The 24,097-nt window shown below is 41.3% G+C and overlaps 1 protein-coding gene across 1 annotated transcript in view; it reads right to left on the reverse strand.

Moving 5' to 3' along the window:
* LOC109935092 (multiple epidermal growth factor-like domains protein 6) overlaps positions 1–23,373 on the reverse strand; it is a 407,878-nt gene extending 384,505 nt beyond the window's left edge. Inside the window, exons 1-3 of the mRNA XM_048615100.1 lie at positions 23,291–23,373; positions 12,756–12,890; positions 8,066–8,175 (exon numbers count right to left, since the gene is read on the reverse strand). Coding sequence (XP_048471057.1) covers positions 8,066–8,175; positions 12,756–12,890; positions 23,291–23,373 — 328 coding nt within the window. The remainder of the gene's footprint in view (positions 1–8,065; positions 8,176–12,755; positions 12,891–23,290) is intronic.
* Positions 23,374–24,097: the final 724 nt, after the last annotated feature.

Consider the following 24,097-nt stretch of genomic DNA (forward strand, 5'->3'; position numbering starts at 1 on the left):
AATTTAATCCAGACAAATGTGAGGTGATGTATTTTGGATGATCAAATTCAGGTGTGAATTATAAATAAATGGCAGAACCCTTAGAAGCATTAACATACAGATGGATCTGGGCGTACAGGTCCACAGATCTCTGAAAGTAGCAAAGCAGGTGGATAAAGTGATCAAAGGCATGCGACACACTAGCCTTCATCGGCTAGGGCATCAAATATAAAAGTTGGCAAGTTATGTTACAGATGTACAAAATTTTAGTTCAGCCACATTTGGAACATTGCTTGCAATTCTGGTTGCCGCACTATTGAAATTATGGATGCTTTTGAGAGGGTGTAGAGAAGGTATACCAGAACGTTGCCTGGTCTGGAGGGTTTTAGTTATGAACCAGACGTTGGATAAACTCAGATTGTTTTCACTAGAAAGACGGAAGCTGACGGACAACCTGATTGACTTATTCAAAATTGAGAGGCATAGATAGGGTGGATAGTCAGAGGATAATTCCCCCAGGGTGGAAAGGTCAATCTCAAGAAGGTACAGGTTCAAGGTGAAAGGGGAAAGGGGAGAAGTGCAGGGAATTTTTTTCCACACAGAGGGTGGTGGGTGACTGGAATGCAATGCCAGTGGAGGTGATGGAAGCGGGCAGGTTAACAACATTTAAGGCATATCATGATAGACACGTGAACAGGAGGTGAACAGAGGGATAGGAACTGTGCATGGGCAATAAGTAGCAGGTCTGAATAAGGAATAGAAATCAGCGCAGGATTGGTGGGCCGAAGGGCCTGTTCCTGTGTTGTATTTAATTGTATTGCATTCAAACAACTTAGGATCTCTCTTGATTATGATACAATGTTAGTTGAGGGATAAATACTTGTCAGGACTTCCTTGTTCCACTACAAAATAGCTCCTTGGTATGACGTAAATCCACTGTAAAAGGTAAACGGGACTTCAGTTTAATGAAGGTGGCACATCTAACACTCCCTCAGTGCTATACTGAGGCATTAGGTTAGATTACATGTTCAAATCTCCGAAATGGAACATGAATCAACAATGTTCCAACTCATAGGCAAAGGTGACAACCCTGAGGCACAGCTGACAAGCCTACAGCTCAATGGCCTAAACGTGGATTTTACCAGTTCCAAAATCTCCCCACCCCTGGCCTCATACCATGATCAACCTTCCCTCTCATCCCCACCTCCTTGACCTGACACAACCTGTCCATCTTCTCTCCCACCTATCCGCCCCTCCCTACTCACTGACCAATCCCCACCACTGCCTACATGCACTCACCTATCAGCATTCCACCACCATGCCCCAGCCCCACCCCTCCTCTCTCTATTTATTTCTGAGCTCCCTTCCCCCTCCCCATTTCTGAAGAAGGGTCCCGACCTGAAACATCAACTTTCCTGCTCCTCTGATGCTGCCTGGCCTGCTGTGTTCTTCCAGCACCACACTGTGTTATTTCTGACTTCAGCATCTGCAGTTCTTACTATCTCTCTTGCTCGAGGTCCGTTATGTTTAGGTCTTATTTTATTTCACTGTCTCTGGCTGCAGCTGTCAGCTGCCAGGAGAGAAGAGCTCCTGGGTATCAAATATTCTTTACATTGGCATGGACAAGCACTTGTACAGAAGTTGTGCATTTTTTGCCCTTGTCAAATTAATACTTAAACATTGCTAAAAAGAGACAAGATCTAGGAGCTTTTCGTCATTTGCTCATCAGGGTTGAAATACAAGAAAACCAAGTTTAGAAAGGAAACAGTTTATACAGCATGAGAAGACAACACAGATTGGTTGGACTATGATTGACATGGAGATACTGTGTGAGGATCCATCAACCTTAGTTAACTGATTTAATTCAAACCAGGTAAGTTGACTTTGATTGGTCAGTGTGTTGTCATGGGGATGCAGCAGGGGTCAGCTGTCTACATTCTTTTCAACAAGGAAAGGGCAATGCAATGTACATATTCCCTTTGCATTTAAGACCAAGGCCTTCTGTTTAAATAAATGTAACTTCTAGCATTTAATAAATAAATAAATGTAACTTCAAACTAAGCCCAACTGATATTCCAGTATTTATCAAATAATCCTGATTGTGCTAAGACCTACACGGGAATCCCATTTGAGATTATAAATTAGGACTTGCTAAATTAAACAGGAACAGACAGAAAGACTTACTGACCAATCTTCAGCCTTGTTTTAGTCACCCAAGGTGTCAGCCTGTATGTGGGTAGAATCTTTGCCTCCAAGACAGTAGATTGTGGATCCAGAGAATTAAAAGAAATAATCTATACTTATTTACCTTCCAGTGCACCATGAAGGGAGTGTTGCATTTTTGGAGATTCTGTTTTTCAGAAGAGGTGTTAAGCCCAAGCTCCATCTGCTACTTCATATAGACATTAAAACACCTTTCATAACTGCTTGAAAACACAGAGTCCTCTGATTGCCCTGACAAACTTTTACTACTCAACCAGAACCAATTAGAACAACTGACCTGGTAACTTATCTCTGTTCTGTTTAAGGAACCTTGCTGTGCACATATTTGGCTGCCATATTTACCCAATCACATACTGACCTCACTACAAAAGAATTTCACTGACTGTGAAGAGTTTTCAACATCCTGAATTCGTGACAGATGCTATATAACTTTCTTTTCTCATCTACCCAATCCATCCTCAACTGCGGATAATGTTTACACATCAGTGCATGGGTTAATACTGTTGTGCACCCTGACCTTGCAAGCTAACTTTTCCATTCAGTAATTCAAACAGAGATGTTACTGAGTACAAAATGATCTGAGTTTTCTCTTTACATTATGCACAGAAGTTACCTCAATGTTATTACATCTGACTTTTGAAAAATAATATCAAGTAATGATGTGTGGAAATGTCCTGGCAATAATAAATGCAAACTAGTAACTGAGGCTATTAAAGCATAGCTCAGACACAGTGTCATACACATCACCTCCACAACTCTAATTCCTTGCATGTTATTTTTTCAATGTCCTGTTTTCTTTCTGTCCTGCCTAGAGGCAGTGGGATGGATTTTCAACTTCCATCTGTTTCTTGCTTGAAAAAACAGGCTGTCTGCAGTAGGAAATCAGGAAGGGGAATGAGGGAGAACCTTCAATGCCCCTTGGTCACACAGGTTTGTAACTGGGCACATAGTGTGATCATCCATTTCAGGCAGAGACAACTTAGAATTTGCAAATTCTATCACACTTTGTATGTACTCTCCTTTGCCAGCAGACAGTAAGCATACAAAACTATTCAGCCTAAAGGCATCACTGGTGGGCATTCCAGAAACAAGCCTATTAATTTATTTGAGAGGCCTGGAATAAAACTGAGAAAATACTAAGAGAAACAAAAAGGAAGAGTAGGGAGGTCAAAGACTGAACAAAGAGAAAAGAATAAAGAACTAATGTCATGGACATAAACAAAAACTCCTGCAGGGAACATGATTTTCAGCTTGGTTTTATATTTGAAAATTGCCATAAGGCTTTAAATTTGTTCCACTGGGCAAGCAGCTTGTACTGCAGTAAATCCTGTCTTCTCATGTCCTGTGCTTTTCACTGGAACTATTTTTTGACATTTCCACTCCACAGTTAGGATGGCGGGAGTTTCAATCACGTCAACGTGACAAAGATCCAGATCTTCTGCAAAATCGCAATCGCCAACAGGTTGTTGGCTCTGCTCCTACTTTTTTGTGACACAGTTCTATATGTTTCGACAGGTTTTCCAATCCAAGCTTCTTCAGAAATGTTGAGAAAACTTCAATTACAAAGCTTTCTTATAGCACTAAAGCTGTGTGAGATTGGCGGGAGGAGAAAGCTCCCCTTTTACAGTACTAGCTGCCTTAAATTTAAATGCAAATTTTAGTGAATGGGTAAAAGGATGAATGTTGGTGAATGAGTGAGTAGATGAATGCATGAATGGGCATGTGGTAGGATGGGTAGATGGATGAGGTAAGCAGGTAAATTGGAAAGTGGAGGGGGTGACAGATAGGTGAATAGATAAGTGAGTCAGGGCTAATCTAGTACAGTTGGGTTAAGATTGCACCAATAGTTAGTTAGGTTGTGCAAGCTAATCAGGCTGCGTCAGGATTAGGCAGGTAGGGTCAGTGTGAGAGTGATGGGGTTCAGGTGTATAGTTAGCTAGGAGTTAGACCAGAATTTTCTTGTCCTAGGAAACTGTCCAAGTGAGTATCTGAAGACTCTGTCTCTCAAGAATTGCAGGTTTTCTTGGGAAATATTTGATGCCCTAGCCAAAAGTTCATATTTTCCAAGCAATTCCCACAGAGTCAGCATGGCAGTGGGGTCCAATGAACACCTTGGGTCATACATCCAGTCACTCAAGGATCCAAAGATCAAATGATCTAGGCCAATGAGTACACATACTTTTATAACTGTCTGATTGACATCCTTTGGTTATCACAAGCAATCTTAGTCTTCTACAGTAACACTTGACATTTTCATTTCTTGAAGTATCTGCAACAACTACCTGTTGCTCAAACCTTTACTGGACACAGGGTGTGATCTGTTTCACTTAGTTACATGTATATTCGTTGCATTTCTGATGATGATTCTGACAATTTGAGGACATTTACACATGCATATTTCTCAAGATCTGGCCACCGGCAGCTCCATGTTCTCACGTATATGGTGTTGGGCATCTTTTTCAAGGTGGATTCCTTCTTCTTTCACTGGTGCACTAATTTTACACTAACGCCAAAATTCCCTCCCTACAGCAGTTATTCAACTAGTAAGCAAACATTATTACTTTCAGCTTGGAATCAGCTTCATACTTCATTTCTTTTGCTGCAAGATCCATTTCTAGTCGTCACTTGTCATAATTGGTCTGGTCTAGGTAGTGCAATTCTGAAATTTCAGAATTTCTGCACATTTCTTGTCAACAAACCTATATGACCTGCTTGATCACATGCGCTGACTTATTGGGTGAGTAAAATATGCATCTGAGGTGAAAAATTGAGACCGACTTCTGATGTGAGTATAGCATTTCCCAGCAGAAAAAGGAGGTTGACTTATACCTATATATGAAGGTTGGCATTGAAAAATTGAGATCCTCTTAAATGCCAGTTTGATTTATGACCTATGTTATCTATAAAATAATGTGCTGTGATGTCAATCACTAATAATTATGTTCCAGATACATATATAATTATGTAAGATGCAAATTCTGCGGTGTCTCTCCATTCTTATGTCTGTTTATCTTGCAGGGAATAGACTGAATTCCTTAACAGTTACTCTTTCAGTTTCATTGATTCTGTTCCTCTCTCTGCAGATGCTGCCTGACCTGCATTTTCTGATTTTTAACTGTTTGACATTTCAAGCAGGTTGCTCTCAACCTGACTGTTTGCTTCTGTGAAACCAGCCAAGCCAGCTGGCAATTGTTAAAGTAAATGATAACTGTTTACTTTCGTGAAGATTTCAACTTAATTCCTACATCAGATTTTGGAGAGGGGATGGGGGATGGTTGAGACATGTCATGTGGGAAGTGCAGCACGAATGGGAGAAACAGGGACACTGGACCTTTGGTTTCCAAACTCTCCACCATTGAGGGTTTTTCTCAATTCATGCTTGGGACTGTCAAAGACTAAACAATGTGAGATTGATTGCTATGAAGTGTTAGTCAAGACTCTCACTTGAATTCCAGTCCCACTCCAGAGCACAAAGCCCAGATTGACACCCAATGCACGTCTGCCTGAGGTGCTGCACTGGTAGAAATATTACCTTTTTTCGGGAGGATGAGGAGTCTTATGATTTGTCAGGTGGATGTAAATGATCCCATAACACTATGCAAAGAGGAGCAGAAAAAGTCCCCCCAAGATCCTGTCCAATAAATATCTTTCAACCAAAATCAAGAAATAAATTCTTGATCCTGAGAGCTGTGTACAGACCAATCGGTTGCAACGTTTCAACAATGACTATACTCTAAATTACTTGATTGACTGCAAGTACTTGAGGATGTTCTGAGGTTGTGAAAGCTGCTATATAGAAGTTTTTGAAAAGTCAAAAAAAATCCATTGCACCATGTGACAACCAGGATAGTAACACACATACTTGATAGACCTTGGATTATTTTTGTCTTTTAATTCCTGTTACTGATGTAGGCTAAGAATCTCCTCTGTCAGAATTCCACCTGGATGAATTTCCACCCACCCCTTGGAATCCAACATCACCAAACCCACTTCCTTGGATGCCTTAAGTGATAGGCTCCTGTTGAATCACTGCCATAAGGCATGAGCCTGCCAGCAAGATTTGGAAGGGAAGAATTGAGCACCAAAAGAGAACCTTAAAAAACAAGATCTCCAAGAGATTACAATCGCAGTTCTGTTTAAAATGGCAGATAAAGATACAATCCTATGCCAGATGACAGATGATCTTCCTCCCTTTTCTCCCCCTCATTTCTGACTCGACTTCCCAGACGTCTTGCCCACTCAAATGTGGTGAGCTCCCAATTGGAGCTCAAACGCCGGCAAGTTGTTTTGAATTATACTGATCAGATCCCAAAATGATTTCCAGCTACCTGACCTCCAGACAGACATTACGAATTGTGCAACTATTTTGGATGGAAGTTAAAATCCCTCCTATCATTAAAAACTAATTACAGATTATTTAATTATTATATTACCATTTATAGGAACTGCTATAGGTAATTTGTTACCATGTTTCTGACATTATAACACTTCAATAAAGTACTTAATTGACTCTAAAGCACTTTGAGATGACTGGAGTTTCTGAAATGTGCAATATAAATGCAATTTTGCATTTTCCTTTCAAACAACTGCAATCCTTCTCAGCTTTTCAACCTTCCCTATTACTGTGCATTATGTACTAGGCTGTGTTTTAGGCTCTTTAGTCCGAGGAATGAACCGCACACTAATGAAATTTCAGTAACATTCTAATGGGAAGTTGCAGGAGCACATAAGTCACACAGAAACAAAGATCAAACAACCTGATTAGGAGGTTTGAAATAAGACCTTCAGAGCATAAATCCAGAGAGTGGTAATGTAAACAGGCAAAATTAAATTGGGAACAATTTGTGCTCCCACAAATAGCGCTGTATAAATGACTAGATAGTCTGATTTCAGGTATTGGTTAAAGGATTGACTAAATCTCTTATTCTTTGTTGAGTACTGCAGTGAGAACTTTTATATCCATCTAAACAGCTAAGAAGACCACAGTTTAACAAATGATGGCACCTCCACCAATGCAGCACTTTCTGAGCACTGCACGGAATTGTTAACGTAGATTTTGTGCTCAAATCTCTAGAGCATAACTTGAACTCATAACTATCTGCTCAGAGGCAAGGCAACTGAGCCACAGCTGCCAGCTAATTGGCTTCAGTATGGATAGTCTGCATCTTGATGTAGTTAACTACTCTTTGGAAATATATGGCACCATTTCTATGAACAGACACCTAGAGATACAGTACAAAAATTGAGGTAATGGTTTCTCCCACTAACTGCCCAAGTTAGACCTTATAGGCAATGTATTTGGAAGAGCAGCTCATTTTTTATTTGGTATGTGTCAGAGGTGAGTGCTTTATTTCATCTGTTGCAATGCTGGTGTTTCATGCTCCATGATTTCCTAACTGTAATTATACCCACACAAAGTATTTTTATGAACTATTACCGGCAGTCTCCAGATCACAAATGGGTTCCATTTAATTTCATCCGCAAGTTGAAATGCAATACAGGACAACAGGAAATAGCCATTCATTAGCACAAGAAATGTTCATGTCAAACCTTTAAAATTAATATTATACATCCTTGTATGGGATAGTGGTCGTAAGTACAAGTATTTACAAGTCAGATGTTCATAAGTCAGTGACCACCTATAACTGATCCAATAACACAGAAGTTAACCCCCTAGAGTGTTGCCATAGAGACACAGTGCTACCCATGTGCAGACATGACAATTTTTACGTTCCTACCTGCCTTGCTATAGGCCATCATTATGCCAGTAGAATAATACCGAAGATACTGTTAATGAAACCCAAGATATAACACTGACCAGCCTTGAATAATGCTTTTGTTTATATCCCAAAAGGGAACTTACGGTACAGACATCCAGCTTCATTGTTGAGTTGCATCCACCCAGGACAACACTTGAAGACCACTTGAAAGTCCATGCTGTAAACCTGTCTGTATGCTGTATAGTATGCTGTCCTGTAAGAAAATCAGATTCACTTAGTAATTCTCAGATCCCTTATCAACTTTCCTGTCAACTAACCATGCTGCTACAGAAAATGTTTACATTGGAAACATGTGTATTTGTATCGCACCTTATTACACCTCTCAATTATCTCAAAAAGCTTTACACTTTTTTCACACAGTAAGTTATGAGCAGGACGACACTGACTGAGGAACTTGAAGAACTTGAAGACAGATAAATCCCCTGGGATTGATGGGATTTATCCAAGGATTCTATGGGAAGCGAGGGAAGAGATCGCAGGGCCTTTGGTGATGATCTTTTCGTCCTCACTGTCCAAGGGTATAGTGCCAGAAGATTGGAGAGTGGCAAACGTCATTCCCTTGTTCAAAAAAGGGAATATGGATAACCCCGGAAATTACAGGCCAGTTGGTCTTAAGTCAGTGGTGGGCAAATTATTGGAAAGAGCTCCAAGAGATAGGATTTATGATTACTTGGATAGGCACAGTTTGATTCGTGATAGTCAGCATGGATTTGTGAGGGGTAGACCATGCCTCACAAACCTTATTGAATTCTTTGAAGAAGTGACCAAACACATGGATGAAGGTAGAGCAGTGGATGTGGTATACATGGATTTAAGTAAGGTGTTTGATAAGGTTCCCCATGGTAGGCTCATGCAGAAAGTAAGGAGGCATGGGATAGGGGGAAATGTGGCAGATTGGATTCAGAATTGGCTGACCTTTAGAAGACAAAGGGTGGTAGTGGACAGAAAATATTCAACATGGTGCTCAGTTACGAGTGGTGTACCACAAGGATCTGTTCTGGGTTCTCTTCTATTTGTGATTTTTGTAAATGATTTGGATGTAGGAGTGGAAGGGTGGATTAGTAAGTTCAGGACGATACAAAGGTGGGTCGAGTTGTGGATAATGCGAAGGGATGTTCCAGGTTACAAAGAGACATTGATAGAATGCAGAGCTGGGCTGAGAAGTGGCAGATGGAGTTTAACCCTGAAAAGTGTGAGATGATTCATTTTGGAAGGACAAACTTGAAAGCAGAATACAGGGTTAACAGAAAGATTCTTGGCAGTGTGGAGGAGCAGAAGGATCTTGGGGTTCATGTTCACAGTTCTCTGAGAGCTGCCACCCAGGTGGATAGAGTTGTTAAGAAGGCGTATGGTGTGTTAGCCTTCATTAATAGAGGCATTGAGTTCAAGAGCCGTGAAGTTATGCTCCAGCTATACAAAAAGCCTGGTTCGGTCACACCTGGAGTATTGTGTCCAGTTCTGGTCGCCTCATTACAAGAAAGATGTGGAAGCATTGGAAAAGGTGCGGAGGAGATTTACCAGGATGTTGCCTGGAATGGAGGGAAGGCCTTATGAGGAAAGGTTGAGAGAGCTAGGGCTATACGCTTTAGAATGACGAAGGATGAGAGGTGACTTGATAGAGGTGTACAAAATGATCAGAGGTATAGATAGAGTGGACAGCCAGAGACTTTTTCCTAGTGTGGAGATAGCTATTATGAGGGAGCATAGTTTTAAAGTGAGTGGAGGTAGATATAGGGGAGACGTCAGTAGTAGGTTCTTTACTCAGAGAGTGGTCGGGGCATGGAATGCATTGCCGGAGAGGGTAGTGGAGTTGGCCTCATTAGGGGCATTTAAGCGGCTATTAGATAGACATATGGATGATAGAAGATGGTAGGGGTGGAGGTGAGGGAGACCTTAGGTTTAGGGTAAAAATTCGGCACAACATCATGGGCCGAAGGGTCTGTACTGTGCTGTACTGTTCTATGTTCTAAAGCAGTAGTAGAAGTAGTAATTTTTAAAAGGGAATTAGACAAAAAGGAAATGTTTATAGGGCAGTATGGACAGAGCACAAAGTCAGACTAATTGGCAGATCTTACAAAGAGCTGGCATAGGAATAAAGAGCTGAATGCCCTCCTTTTGTGGCATATAATTCTAAATTTTCTTTATTCATTCATGGGATCTGGGCTAGTTAGGCCAGAATTAATGCCCATCCCTAATTGCCCAGAGGGCATTTGAGAGTCAACCACATTACTGTGGCTCTGGAGTCACACGTAGGTCAGACTAGGTAAGGATAGCAGTTTCCTTTCCTAAAGCACATTAATGAACCAGACCGGTTTTTTAAACAATAGACAACAGTTTTGTGGTCATCACTGGACTCTTAATTCCAGGTTTGTACTGAATTCATGGCAGGGTTTCGCCCACGTTACTCCTGTTTATTCTTACCTGTCCTCTAAAGTAGTCTAGCAAATAACTTGTGTATATCAAACCACGACACTGCACGTTCACAAATTGTCACTCTTAATGGGCAACTAGGGCTGGGCATTAAATGCCACTGAGGTCCATGTTTATCAGATCATGAACAAAACACAAAACAAAACACACCAGTTATTTTGTACACATTTGGATCCCACAGCACCTATGATAATGACTGCATATTTTTGGTGGCATTTGCTGGGGTGGGAATGTTGGCCAGGAGAACACTCTGGTCTTCTTTGACTATTGCCATTAAATCTGTAACATCTACCTGAACTACAGAAACATACCAGTCGCATTCCCCACTGCCTCAGAGTTGATACTTAGCTTTAGTTTCTGCACTCCTAAAGTGGGTTTGAAACTACAACCTTTGCCTGCAGAGATAAGGGTGCTACCACCTGAGCAAGTTACTCTTGTGGAAAGCTAGACTCTGTCCTTACCCAGTATCCACGCAGACTATTTTACAGAGTAATCTGTACATTGCAGTTAGCGGAAATCAAAGCCAATTTTCTCCTCCTTAAAACAAAGCAAATGAAAGGTCATCTAGTTTATTTGCACCCCCCCCGCCAACCAACCGAATTCTCTGACTAGGCCTGTGTATGTTCAGTTTTTCACCCGTTCAGTAAAGATTTTTTTCTGGTTTGTAGTGACGATGTATTCAAGCAAGTAAACAGGGATTGTTTGTGCACAATTGCACACGCATAGCAACAGAAACAGATGTATGCAGTATTACTCAATGAACTGCCACTAGTGGATACAGGGCTGATTTTTAACTCTTGCTATGCTGAATAAATAAGAACAGAACGGACAATTAACTGAAAAGAAATCTAAACATATACAAATCCTAATCTTCCACTGCAAAAAAGTCTTGGAACTAATAGTTATAACAGTTATTGTTGACTGTAGTGGAGAATGATACCTTTCCAGAAACATAGAATGGCTATAGCACAGAAGGAATCATTCAACTTTTGTCTGTGCTAGCTGTTTGCAGGAGCAACTAGGCAGAGAAGATGATGGGTGTGCAGATGGTCACGCGGAGATTAAATATCTGCAAAGGTTAGTTAAACCAAATGGCTGTTTCAAACTCCAGATGCTATTCCTCTACTCCAAGTTGGGGCATAAGGGAGAACCACCGTTAAGTGCAGCAAGTGACTCACTGAAATATGGCATCATTTAATAAATCTTTCAATTTCTATTTTGGATGCATATTGGATTACTGTTCACTGAATTGCTGAAGGCAATGCAAACATTGGTTCCTCTCCTTAACAGCAAAGTTGATTGGAGAAATGGGCACCTCAGATGTAAACAATGACTGCAGGATCAGTATCAAAGGGTAGTTCCCAGCTTACACCACCCCACGTACCTCCACAGTCACCATTACAAATACTAGCTTATTAATTGAAATTTATTTAATTAATTGAATTTACCCCTACATTTGAATGCATGTAACTCAATCATTTTCCACGGCTTCAGTATTTCTTGATCAGTAAGACAAAAGTTTGGTCGCGTAGTGGTTAAGTAAATGAACAGTGAGTGAGCAGCTTTAATAAGAGTAAATAAACCTCAGCCATGTATAACATTTTCACCCACCAGCATCCCTCCACTACAAACAGTAAATTAGCCAATGTTTCTGCTGTTGATGCATCAATAATAGAGAGTCACTTTTATGTACTGCACAGCTGTTTCATTCAAGAGTGCAGCCCATCAATGTTTTGTGGATGGCTGTGTACACCTGGTAATTTAAAGCAGCTAATGTGTGTGTAGCCTGCATGAGAACTCTAGAGTTGCTGTCTGGCTGGGCAGCTTAGAGAGAACATTTCCAGCAAGTGGTCATTTACAATGTGTGTGATGTTGACAGAATGAGTCTTGATTACGGTGCTCTTCACAGCTGAACATCTTGCTAACACCTGACTTTTACAAGTCCCATCCAAGCAAAGCACACTTAGGAGAGATACAATGAGGAGGGGAAATTATAAATATTTTTTAATCAACTTGTTCAGAGATGTTAGTACATACCTCTGTAATAGGTGGGACTTGAACCCAGGCCTCATGGCTCAGAGGTAGGGACACTACCATTTTGCCACAACAGCCCCTGAGGAGAGTTAAAGTCTAAGTGGGAGAAGGATCTGTAACCTAGCGTATGTCAGTATCTTCAGAAAATTGAGAAGAAACTTCTTTAAAAATCCTCCATTAACAAGCATTTACAACCAGTGACTCAGTCCAAGAGCATTAGCTGAAAATGGAATTGGATTCTTTAATTTCTGTTCGTTGAACTAATTGTATTTGGCTGTTGATTTGAATGATAACACTGTAGTCACATACCTCCTCTCTTGTCCCACGCACCACTTCTGTCCTCCACACCCTTGTTTCCAGACTTTAACCATCCGAGTGAAGGCCTGAACAAATGGCTGCCTGTGGCCAATCATCATCACTTCCCTCTCTGCACAAACATTGGTCCTAAACAAGGGGGAATTAAACAATATTTAATTGCATATGAGAAACTGTATTCAGACAAACATAGAACAATGATGGGCGGTAATACACCAGGTGTTCCAACAAACCTGCGTCGGCTTACGATGGCTAATGTGCTGTGAATAGCCATTTCTTAACCGTCACAGAGAACAACATAGTACCAATAATGGGAATGAGGAAAACTGAAAAATTCCTCTGCGGTGCCTTCAGGCAATTGAAACTAAGGATGAAGATTGACCAACCATCTGTCATTTGTAAAGACAGCTACCTTAAACAGAATACAAGGGGCTCTCTGTTTCAGTGAGAGTGTCCCCATCTCTGAGCGAGGAGGTGCAGGTTCAATTTTCATCTGCCCCAGACATGTGTGATAACATTTCTAAACAGATTAGTTTAGAAAAAGAAAATCAATTGGAGATGTAGTAGACAGCGAAGGTTACCTCAGAGTACAACAAGACCTTGAACAAAAGAGCCAATGGGCTGAGGAGTGGTAGATGGAGTTTAATTTAAATAAATGTGAGGTGCTGCATTTTGGAAAGGCAAATCAGGGCAGGACTTATACACTTAATGGTAAGGTCCTGGGGAGTTTTGCTGAACAAAGAGACCTTGGAGTGCAGATTCATAATTCCTTGAAGGTGGAGTCCCAGGTCAATAGGATTGTGAAGGTGGCATTTGGTATGCTTGCCTTTATTGGTCAGTGCATTGAGTATAGGAGTCGGTAAGTCATGTTGCGGTTGTATAGGAGATTGGTTAGGTCACTTTTGGAATACTGCATGCAATTCTGGTCTCCCTGCTTTAGGAAGGATGTTGTGAAATTTGAAAGAGTTCAGAAAAGATTTACAAGATGTTGCCAGGAGTTAGAGGATATGAGCTATAGGGAGAGACTGAATAGGCTGGGGCTATTTTCCCTGGAGCATCAGAGGCTAAGGGGTGATCTTGTAGAAGTTTATGAAATTATAAGGGGCACGGATAGGGTGAATAAAAAAGGTCTTTTCCCCAGGATGGGGGAGTCCAAAACTAGAGGTTTAAGGTGGGATGGGAAAGATTTAAAAGGGGCAAATTTTTCACGCAGAGGGTGGTGTGTGTGTGGAAAAAGCTGCCAGAGGAAGCATTGGAAGCAGGTACAATTACAACACTTAAAAGGCATCTGAATGGGTACATGAATAGGAACGGTTTAGGGTGATATGGGCCAAATGCTGGCAAATGGGACTAAATTAATTTAGGATACCTGGTTGGCACAGGTGAGTTGGACTGAAAGGTCCATTTCCATGCTGTACAGTACAGCTCTAATACAATGCAATCCCTACCCTAACAGCCAATCCAGCCAAATGCAATAGAGACCTGGCAACCAGGCAGCAGCAAGCAATACATTACAGAGTCTTACTACCCTCAGGTTTTTTTAGTTCCTTCCCACTGCTCCACCCAGCAATCCACAATCCTTCTCCAAGCGTCTTGGTTGCAGACAGCAGGATCCAAATATTTCCTTCTCAAACAATAAAGTACATTTTACTCCATGGGATGATTCAGGAAGTAGATTCAAAAAGTGTAATTTTGCTATTGCAGAATGACTAAGCTATTAGGTTTCTGCATGCAAAAAAGCCACATTTCTAGGATTTTCCTACATGGAGAATAACAACAATCCCAATTTTTCCACATTAACAATAGCACAATATTTACCAGAGTCATCCTTGCTGTTGCAAGTGATAAATTTAGTTAACTCCTCAAATGCATTCTTGAACCATCTTTCATCAATGACAAGGAGAAAGGCCTTTCCTAAATCCAAAAATGTTATCCGACACATTCTTCCTCAACTTTCAATTATCACGTCAAAATTAACACATTTCATACTGTCCCTTTCTTGAACTGAATCAGTCAAAATTTCTGTCCTGTCTTCTTCTGAACTTCCACAGTCCTTAAAAACACATTGTATCACCTAATCACTACTATTCAAGATAACCTGAACAACTCTCCTACTCTTTTCAAGCTTGATGGCATCCTAACCTACGGCTCCTATATCCTCAATAGGAAGAAAAGGGCAATATAGACTAAAATTTCAGGAGTTACCGAATGCATCAATTTAGACATCCCATCTGGTTTTTGAAAGTGGTTGCCTAATTTTACTAGTCAGAGTATGTTTTTTCTTTTTACGTTTGTAGTTTTGAATGAGCACATTTACAGACTTGAATTCAAACAGGGCAGTGCTGTGGCTCAGTGGTTAGCACTGCTGCCTCACGGCACCAGGGACCCAGGTTCAATTCCACCCTCAGGTGACTGTCTGTGTGGGTTTCCTCTGAGTGCTCCGGTTTCCTCTGAGTGCTCCAGTTTCCTCCCACACTCCAAAGATGTGCAATTTAGGTGAAATGACCATGGTAAATTGCCTATATCATGTACAGGCTTGGTGGATTAGCGAGGGGAAATACAGGGTTAAGGTAATCTGGGTGGCTGTTTGGAGGGTTGGTGTGGACTTCATGGGCTGAATGGCATGTTTCCACACTATAAAGGATTCTATGAATGGCTCACACAGCTAAAACAACCAGGACCTCAAAACAAAGTTCAGGTCAGCCGGAAGTAAAGGGCTACCAGATAACTAAATGCTATCCCTTAGCAGTTTAATACTGATGTCAAACCATAGACATAATAGTATTCCATTGTACAATTTTTGATAAAAACAATTAATTAAGTCTGGTCCTTTGTCCATCAATTATCAAGCTGGTCACTGCCTTGATTGAAGGTGATGTTTCTTCAGCTTATACCTTGTATTTACCATGGTTGAAACCAGTTTGATCATAGGATGTAGAAAATATTTAGGAACAACTTTGGAAATTCAAAGTATGGATTACTATTAAAACACAGGGTAGTCAAATACATTTGCAAATAAATGGGCTTTTTAAACAGTCTCATTTCTTCGGAGTTGTGGGAATAGACAGGAATTCAGCCTAACCGTCCTCCCCTTGAGGTGGATTCTGACTTTGTGTGATAAGAGAAAATAGGCAATGAGTCAGTTTTACACCACTCAATTTTTACCTGTACTAACTTCATTAAGGTTCCATTCAAAAAAGGCTGCTGACTAGCTATCCTCCACTTCACACTACAGCATAAAGTCAAGATCTAGCCTCTTGTGTTATCCAGCAATACATTCTGGGAGATTCATATTTGAATTCGAGATGACTAACAGGTTGCAATGTCTCTTCACAGTCAAACAGTCTGTTGTCATTCACACAGATGACCAGTGGACACTTGGCTGAGGATTTAAAAGCGTAAGCATTGGACATGGTAGCAGCACAGCTCATTCCCACAAATAAGGATGAAAAAAAATTAGACAAACGAATTAAAAACCATCACACTATCAAGCTTATCTCACTCGGGAACTATGTGATCTCATGCCAGCCAGTTCTACACTAGATTCATCTCAAGACGCCAGTCTATATAATTAGAGTTCAAGTTGGAATTCCTGAAATGCAGATCCTCTCCTGCAGGCTATGGGCTTTCCTAACATTGTCTACTTTCTAATCAGAGTGTTTGGAATTTGTCTACCTGAGCACCAAGCTTACATCCAATTCAAAAATCAAGCCCGCATCAGAATCACATTCTGTGTTCCATTCAGAAATGTCTCTATGATATGCAGCAATCATTAAAATTAGTACTATCAATACAAGATAGGTACTCGTAAATCTAATAGGAAATTCAAAAGAAATGGTTTTACCCAGAGAGTGGTTAGAATGCAGATCTTCCTAAACAAGTACTTGAAGACAGAAAAAAAAGGGCAAGCTGAAAAGGTCAGATAAAGAGGGTTGGGAGGACACTTATGTTTAGCATAAACACTGGTGTGGATCAGTTGGGCTGAAGAGTAGAAAGTATTAACTGCCAACACAAACAATTCCTCCACCTGACTTCCCAAAAATAACAGGAATCCCAGACAATCCAATTAGGCCGTACAGCAACAGAGTCCCGAGTAAGAAACCGAACATTCCATCCAAGTCTCAATACTTTCATCTTCATACTTTGTGTCTAGGTCAAGTCTCAACAGGCTGTTCAAGTTATTTTCACCTGAGTACTTTAACTTTTCCTTTAACTCCCCGCACTGCCTACAAACCAAAGGGGTGGCTATGAGCACCTGCATGGATCCTTGCTATGCCTGCCTCTTCTGCAGTTACACCAGCACCATCCTTCACCTCTTTCTCTGCTACATTGATGACTGTATCGGTACTGTCTTGTGCTCACATGAGGAGCTCGAACAGTTCATTCACTTCACCCACACCTTTCACTCCGACTATCTCCAATACCTCCATCCTCTACCTGGACCTCTCTGCCTCCATCTCCGGCAACCAACTCAGCACAAACATCTATTTCAAACCCACTGACTCCCATAGCCACCTGACTACACCACCTTTCACCCACCCTCTTGCAAAAATGCGATCCCATACTCCCAATCCCTCTGCCTCTGCTGCATCTGCTCCCAGGGTGAAGTGTTCCACTCCCAGACATCCCAAATGTCCTCCTACTTCAAGGATCATAACTTTACCTCTCCCGTGATTCATAATGCCCTCAACTGCATCTCCTGCATTTCCAACACTTCTGCCCTCAAATCAGCTTTCCCCAACAACAAGGATAGAGTTCCTCTGGCCCTCACAAACCACCCCACCAATCTCTGAATCGAACGCATCATCCTCTGCCACTTTCGCCACTTGCATTCAGACCCTACCAAAGAGATATTCCCCTCCCCACCCCTATCTGCTTTCCGTAGGGACTGCTCACCTGTGACTCCTTTGTCTGCTCCACACTCCCCACCAACCCCACCACACCTGGCACCATTCCACAGAAACTGCTACACCTGCCCCTACACCTCCCCTCTCACCTCTGTCCAAGGTTCCAAACAATCATTCCATATCCAACAGGGATTCACCTGTACGTCTTCCAACCTGCTCTACTGCATTTGTTGCTCCCGATGGGATCTCCTCTACATCGCAGAGACCAAGCACATACACGGTGACAGATTTGCGGAGCATCTGCACTCTATGTTCCAATCAACACCAACTTCTGGTTGCCAGCCATTTCAACTCCCTTTCCCACTCATTTGGTGACATGTCCATCCAAGGCCTCCTCCAATGTCACAGTGAGGCCACACGAAAATTGGAGGAACAACACCTTATACTCTGCCTTGAGAGCTTATAGCCCAATGGCTTCAACATAGAGTTCACCAGCTTCAAAATCTCCCCATCCCCAGCCTCATTCCGTGTCCAGGCCTCCCTCTCATCCCTGCCTCCTTGACCTGACACAACCTGTCCATATTTTTTCTCAAATATCCACCCCACCCTTCCCATTGACAAATTTCCACAAATCCCTACCTGCATCCACCTATCACGACCCCACCTGCCTTCGCCCAGATTCACGTCCTCCTCGTCTATTTATTTCTGAGCTCCCTTCCCTCTCCCCAGTCCTGATGAAGGGTCCCAACCGGAAAAGTTGACCTTCCTGTTCCTCTGATGCTGCCTGGCCTGCTGTGTTCCTTCAGTTCCACGCTGTTTGGACTCTGACTTACAGCATCTGCAGTTCTTGCTATCTCCCCCCACTCAAGTTAATCTAGTTGACCAAGAAAAGCTTGCTAGCGACCCCCTACGTTCAAGCATTAAATCTGAAGAGAACAAGAGATCATAGGTGGGGGAAGGCTGGGGGAAGAATCAGCAGGAATATAGTAGTATAACATGGTATATTAATATGCACCTAGTCAACAGATCTGCAGTAAACTCAATGAGAGATGATTAACCCTTTGAGTGCTGAACATCGTTAACAGCCACCAGACCTTGTTTTTCATAGATCATAGAATCCCTACAGTGTGGAAACAGGCCCTTTGGCCCAAAAAGTTCACACCGACACTCAGAGCATCCCACCCAGACCCATCCCCTATAACCCACCTAATCTACGCATCCCTCAGCACTATGAGGCAATTTAGCATGGCCAATCCACCGAGCCTGCACATCTTTGGACTGTGGGAGGAAACCGGAGCACCCGGAGGAAACCCATGCAGACATGGGGAGAATATGCAAACTCCACACAGACAGTCACCCGAGGGTGGGATCAAACCTGGGTCCCTCGCCCTGTGAGGCAGCAGTGCTAACCAATGAGCCACTGTGCCGTCCTTCTTCATCCATTTCTTAAATTTTCTAATCTCATCTCCACAAATCAAACTAGGCAGCAAAACTGAGATATCTGGTAGCAGCCCTCATCTACTCAGAGCGAGTGAGCAGTTGAGAACAATAGAGAGGCACTTGACCTCCCAGAGTCAGGATGGTAATTCCTCATGTAAGATATTGAGGGATCATCTAAGTGATACTGAAATAATGTAACTTTGCAGAAATATGTAAGTTAAATATAAAAATCTAAAGAATTTATCTTGGGTTCAGGTTACTGGGCCACTTTTTCACATTGACTGTTTGGGGTTAAAAAGTTCTCACAGTGCATCTTTCAGTGATCTGAAAAACAGAATGAATTGGCCTTCCATTTACAAATCTAAATAGATTTTACTGTTTGTAATTTTAAAGCTCTGAAATGATATCAAGTTATAAAAGTGGCTGCAACTACAGATGGATCAAACACCCACAGAGCATAGCAATTAACTTGCAATAATCCAAGAAAATAAATTCTCCACAGTCTCCGAGTTCACTGGAACTTGGAGATCACATTTATTGACTGTTCCTGATTATATAATATCATTCAGTGAGCTTGCAGTGTATTAACCGCTACACAATGTTGTTAGTACGTGTCAAGCCACCTTGTTAGTTTTAATGCAGCAGCAGATACTAAAACTGACAGTGCATGTGTAGGAAATGCACCCCCTACTGTTACAACACAAAAAAGGCATGGCCAATTCTAAATAGAACAAGAAAGTGGAGTAGACCACTCAGCCCTTCCAGTCTGCTCCACCATTCAATAACATCATGGCTAATCTAATTTAACCTCAACTTTACATTCTGGCATATGCCCAATGATCTTTCACCAGCTTGTTAATGAAGACCATCTACTTTACAAATTTTTAAATATTCTGCACCAACCGCCTTTCGAGGAGGGGAATTCCAAAGATTCTCAATCCTCAAAAAAATGTTTCATCATCTCTTTTTTAAATAGGCTACCCATTTATTTTTTTTTTAAATATGGCCCCTAGTTCTAGATTCTCCCACAACAGGAAACATGCTTTCAGCACCCACCCTGTCAAGTACCCTCAGGATGTTATATGTTTCAATTAAGTCACTTCTGGCTCTTCTAAACTCCACAGGATGCAGACCTAGCTTGTCTAACTTTTCCTCATAAGGCTATCCATTCATTCTAGGTATTAATCTGGTAAACCTTCTCTGTACAATGCTATATATGTGCCCTGTAATATTTTCCTCTGCTGAAGCACCCCTCACCATTTCAAAATCACAGTTGTCACTGCCCATCCAAAAACCTACATTCTCATGAATTTCTATTTTATCTTCTGCCATTACTCCTCTCCAAGGACTTTGAACATGCTCTTGTCACTCAGATTCATGTCTAGTTGCTTAGCAACTCGCTGTCATAAATTTTCCAATCCCCAGAGAACCAAAGGCTTAATAGAAGTTATGAATTACATTATTTTTGTGACTATGATTGTTACATATTGCTCCTTCTCATCCTTGACCATCCTGCAGTCCAATTTAACTAGCAACACAATGCTCCTCCAATGCCTCACCTCTGTTTTACCTAGTTTGATAGAATTGCCTTTATTTGGATTTACACTTGCATTTTTAACAAATATAGGAACATGATTGCCCATTCAGTGCCTCAAACTTTATCTGCCATTCAAATAGAACTGTGCTGATCAATATTTTATTTCCATCTACCCAACTTGGTTCCATATCTCAATATGCTCTCCTGACAAAATAGGAGGTCTTATGGTCCATTCTTGCCTGGAAGCCAAAATCTCCAGGGTGGGGTTATGTCCCAACACATGACTTTATGGCTAAGGCCCTTTATAATAAGGCCAGATAGGTTGATTACCAACTTGCAAATCATTCCAACACACACTAATGGATGGTGGTAAAATTGGGAGAGATTCCTAGTCAGCCACGTGATGGAAAAAGACTTTGAGCTTCTACAATCGCTATCCTTCCTCCAGACCACATATTTGCTAAATTACATGTCTCCATAGCAACTCAGACATCAACAAAAAGACAGAAGATGAAAGCATCTCCAGTAATGGCTATTCTCTCCACTCCAACATTGTGCTGTCAGTACCATCCAATGAGCTTCCTTTGGTCCCTGCCTGTTCAATAAGCAGCCTTTTGGTAATATCGTCCATAAATATGGGATCAGTTGGCACACATAGCCTGCTCTACCTCCCTAAACTACTTGTATGTTTTCTACATTAGAAGGTGGCAAATACAAAATAGACTGGTTAACTTGACCATGAAAATAGAGGCAACAAACATGTTTATGTACTGATGTTGCAGTGTGACGCCACCGCAGGTGCATTGCATTGAGCTGCTAAGGACAGGAATTCCTGTTTCAGCATGAATCAATAAGAAATTTGCATTTTAGTGAATTCTCAACAAATCAACTTTAAAACACGTGATTACTGACAAAGCAATTTTGCCAATAGTTCAAAGAATGTTTTCCTGTTTCTCATTCATTCCCTTCCTCATCTGTCTTCATCTGCACATCAGAAAGACATGGGATTTTATTACATGCACGGTGATGTGGAAGTACAGATGTGGGGTGCGGGGGTATAACGGAAAAAAATTACAAAATATTTCACACCAGATAGTGAAACGAAAATCTTTTGGATCCATTTGGTAATCAAATAACAATGGTTCACACGAGATTTATGTTACAGCCCAATGTGACAATCCAACATACTTGTTGCCAAACCTCCGCGCATCTGATGCGCGTCTGTTGCATTAAGTTACGGGCCTGACAGATGCAGTAATTCTTTTCCTCTAACAAAGTAGCAGAACATTAACTTGAGCTACTGAGGTCCAGTCCATTGCTAGTTCTTTTTATCTTAAATCAGGTAGGTAAACTAGCTCAAGTCAACACAGTGTGGAGCTGGAGGAACACAGCAGGTCAGGCGGCTTCAGAGGAACAGGAAAGTCGACGTTTCGGGTCGGGACCCTTCTTCAGAACGTTTTTGGTCTCTTTATGGTTACCCAGGTACACATTACAGCTAATCAGCGCACAGCAAGATTTCACAATAACCGTGTTACTAAATAGATCATCTGTTTTAAAGTGTTGATTGGGGAATAAATATTAGTCAAGAAAATTGGGATTTTATTTCCCGAGATATTGCCAGAAGATCTACTACATTCGCCTGGAACGTTTTCAGTTTAGATAATCCTCTTTTCAGGTTTCCAGCCAGGTGCTCTCTGGAATCCCCAAAATGCTGCTAGGAGTAGTGTTTGCTGCCTCGGGATCTCACGAAAAAAGGTTCGTTCCGAGGACACTAGATTTTACTACACAGTGATACTACCAACCAAATTCGATGTTAAATCAGCTGGTTAAATAAGTATAATTTCACTAAGTATTTTTTTTAAAAAACACTAACAAAACGTTGAGCGATCATTATCACTGAATACGTGTTCCTTTCGTCTCGTCCCGCTTATTTGCACTTCCCGTTTACAGTCCGGCTTCCAGCCTCCTGCAGAGGGTGAGTTTGGCTGTGATGATCCTCCACAGTTATACCTGCCCACACTCACGATTGACACTGAAGAACAGCCATTTGGGCAAAGCACAGGGAAACATTTTGAAGATCCGAGAGAGGAATAGCACATTCTGAGAGGAGTAGACAACTGGAATCAAAGTAATTTCATTCAAAAACAAAAATCAGTTAAAGAATTAGAAAAGAAACTTTCATAGAAAACGTCACAAAATATCGGGAAAATGTAACAACACAGTACTAACTGAGGAACTTCTTCAGAAGGTTACTAATTTGCTTCAAAACTTTCTCAAAGGCGATACTTGAATTATTTGCACGGCAATGGGAGAAAGGAGTGGGACTAATTGGATAGCATTTTCGAACCGCCGGCACATGCATGATGGATCGAATGGCCATCTTCTGTGCTCTATTATCCTATGAAACTATAAAATAATTGTCCGAAAAGCTAATGGGTTATTGGTGAAATTTATCGCCTCCGCCCCGGTCCTACCCCGTGTTCCAATGTATTGAGCATAGACTGAAAAGTACTTTTCTGACCAAATGGACAAAGAATTAACCAGCACTACTGTTTTAATTAGAAACACCCAGTCTCCGACTCACACATTTAAAAAGAGCATATCAATATTCGAATTAGACCAGTAGATATAAATGTGGACATTTCTGAAAACATTTAAGTCACCAAGAGTTTTGAAGCACTGTCAGATTTAAAATCGGTACTTACATGTGACTCTGGAGTGTTCCCGAACTAATAGCTGAGGTCACAGCGAGGAACAACATGCAGACACTTGCTGACATTTGGTCCATTGTTTTTGGCATGCAGTTTATGGCACTTGTATTTCTGTTTAAAACAGGCTGTTAAAATGTCGGTTCTTTCTGCTCGGGAACATACAGATTGCAAATTGTTCCCAAAAGGCGAAAACAAATGTTCAATTGCTACTAAGTGTAAACTTCAGGCCAGATCAGACAGGCATATTTTCAGTGGAATTCAAATTTTTCTAAACTTTTCTGAAGTTTTTTTTTGTTTTCCTTTCATTAAAAAACCTCTCCCAATTGAAAAAAAAAGGCTAAATTGACAATTTTAAGAGGGTCAGCATTCTCGGGTTATTAGTAACAGGAACATTAAATCCGAAATGCCTTATTACGATCAACCATTAAAGATGCAACTTCGATCGTCACTGTGATTTTGCAACAGCTCAAATGAAAAGATGTTAAGGACAGAGCAATATTCTCACACACAAGCCTGATTCTGCTAGGCTGCAGTAGCTAAAATCCATCCAGCACTGTAGACCATCCGACTCACATCCACGCTGGAGGAGGGGTTTTCAATCAGACACACCCCCTTCATCCACATGGCAAATTCCACCCCCATCGTTCACCCTTCCCCCAATCCCAAACCTGACTTCAAATCATTGAAACCTGAGGAAGGAAGGGCGATTCAGCCTAATACAGGTGCCTTTAAATCGGTTTATGTAATTACACCGGATTACAACAGAGCGTAGGTTCCAGGGAAACCTACATGGATAGGAGG

The sequence above is a fragment of the Rhincodon typus genome, chromosome 31, assembly GCF_021869965.1.
Source record: "Rhincodon typus isolate 14 chromosome 31, sRhiTyp1.1, whole genome shotgun sequence".
Taxonomy (NCBI): domain Eukaryota; kingdom Metazoa; phylum Chordata; class Chondrichthyes; order Orectolobiformes; family Rhincodontidae; genus Rhincodon; species Rhincodon typus.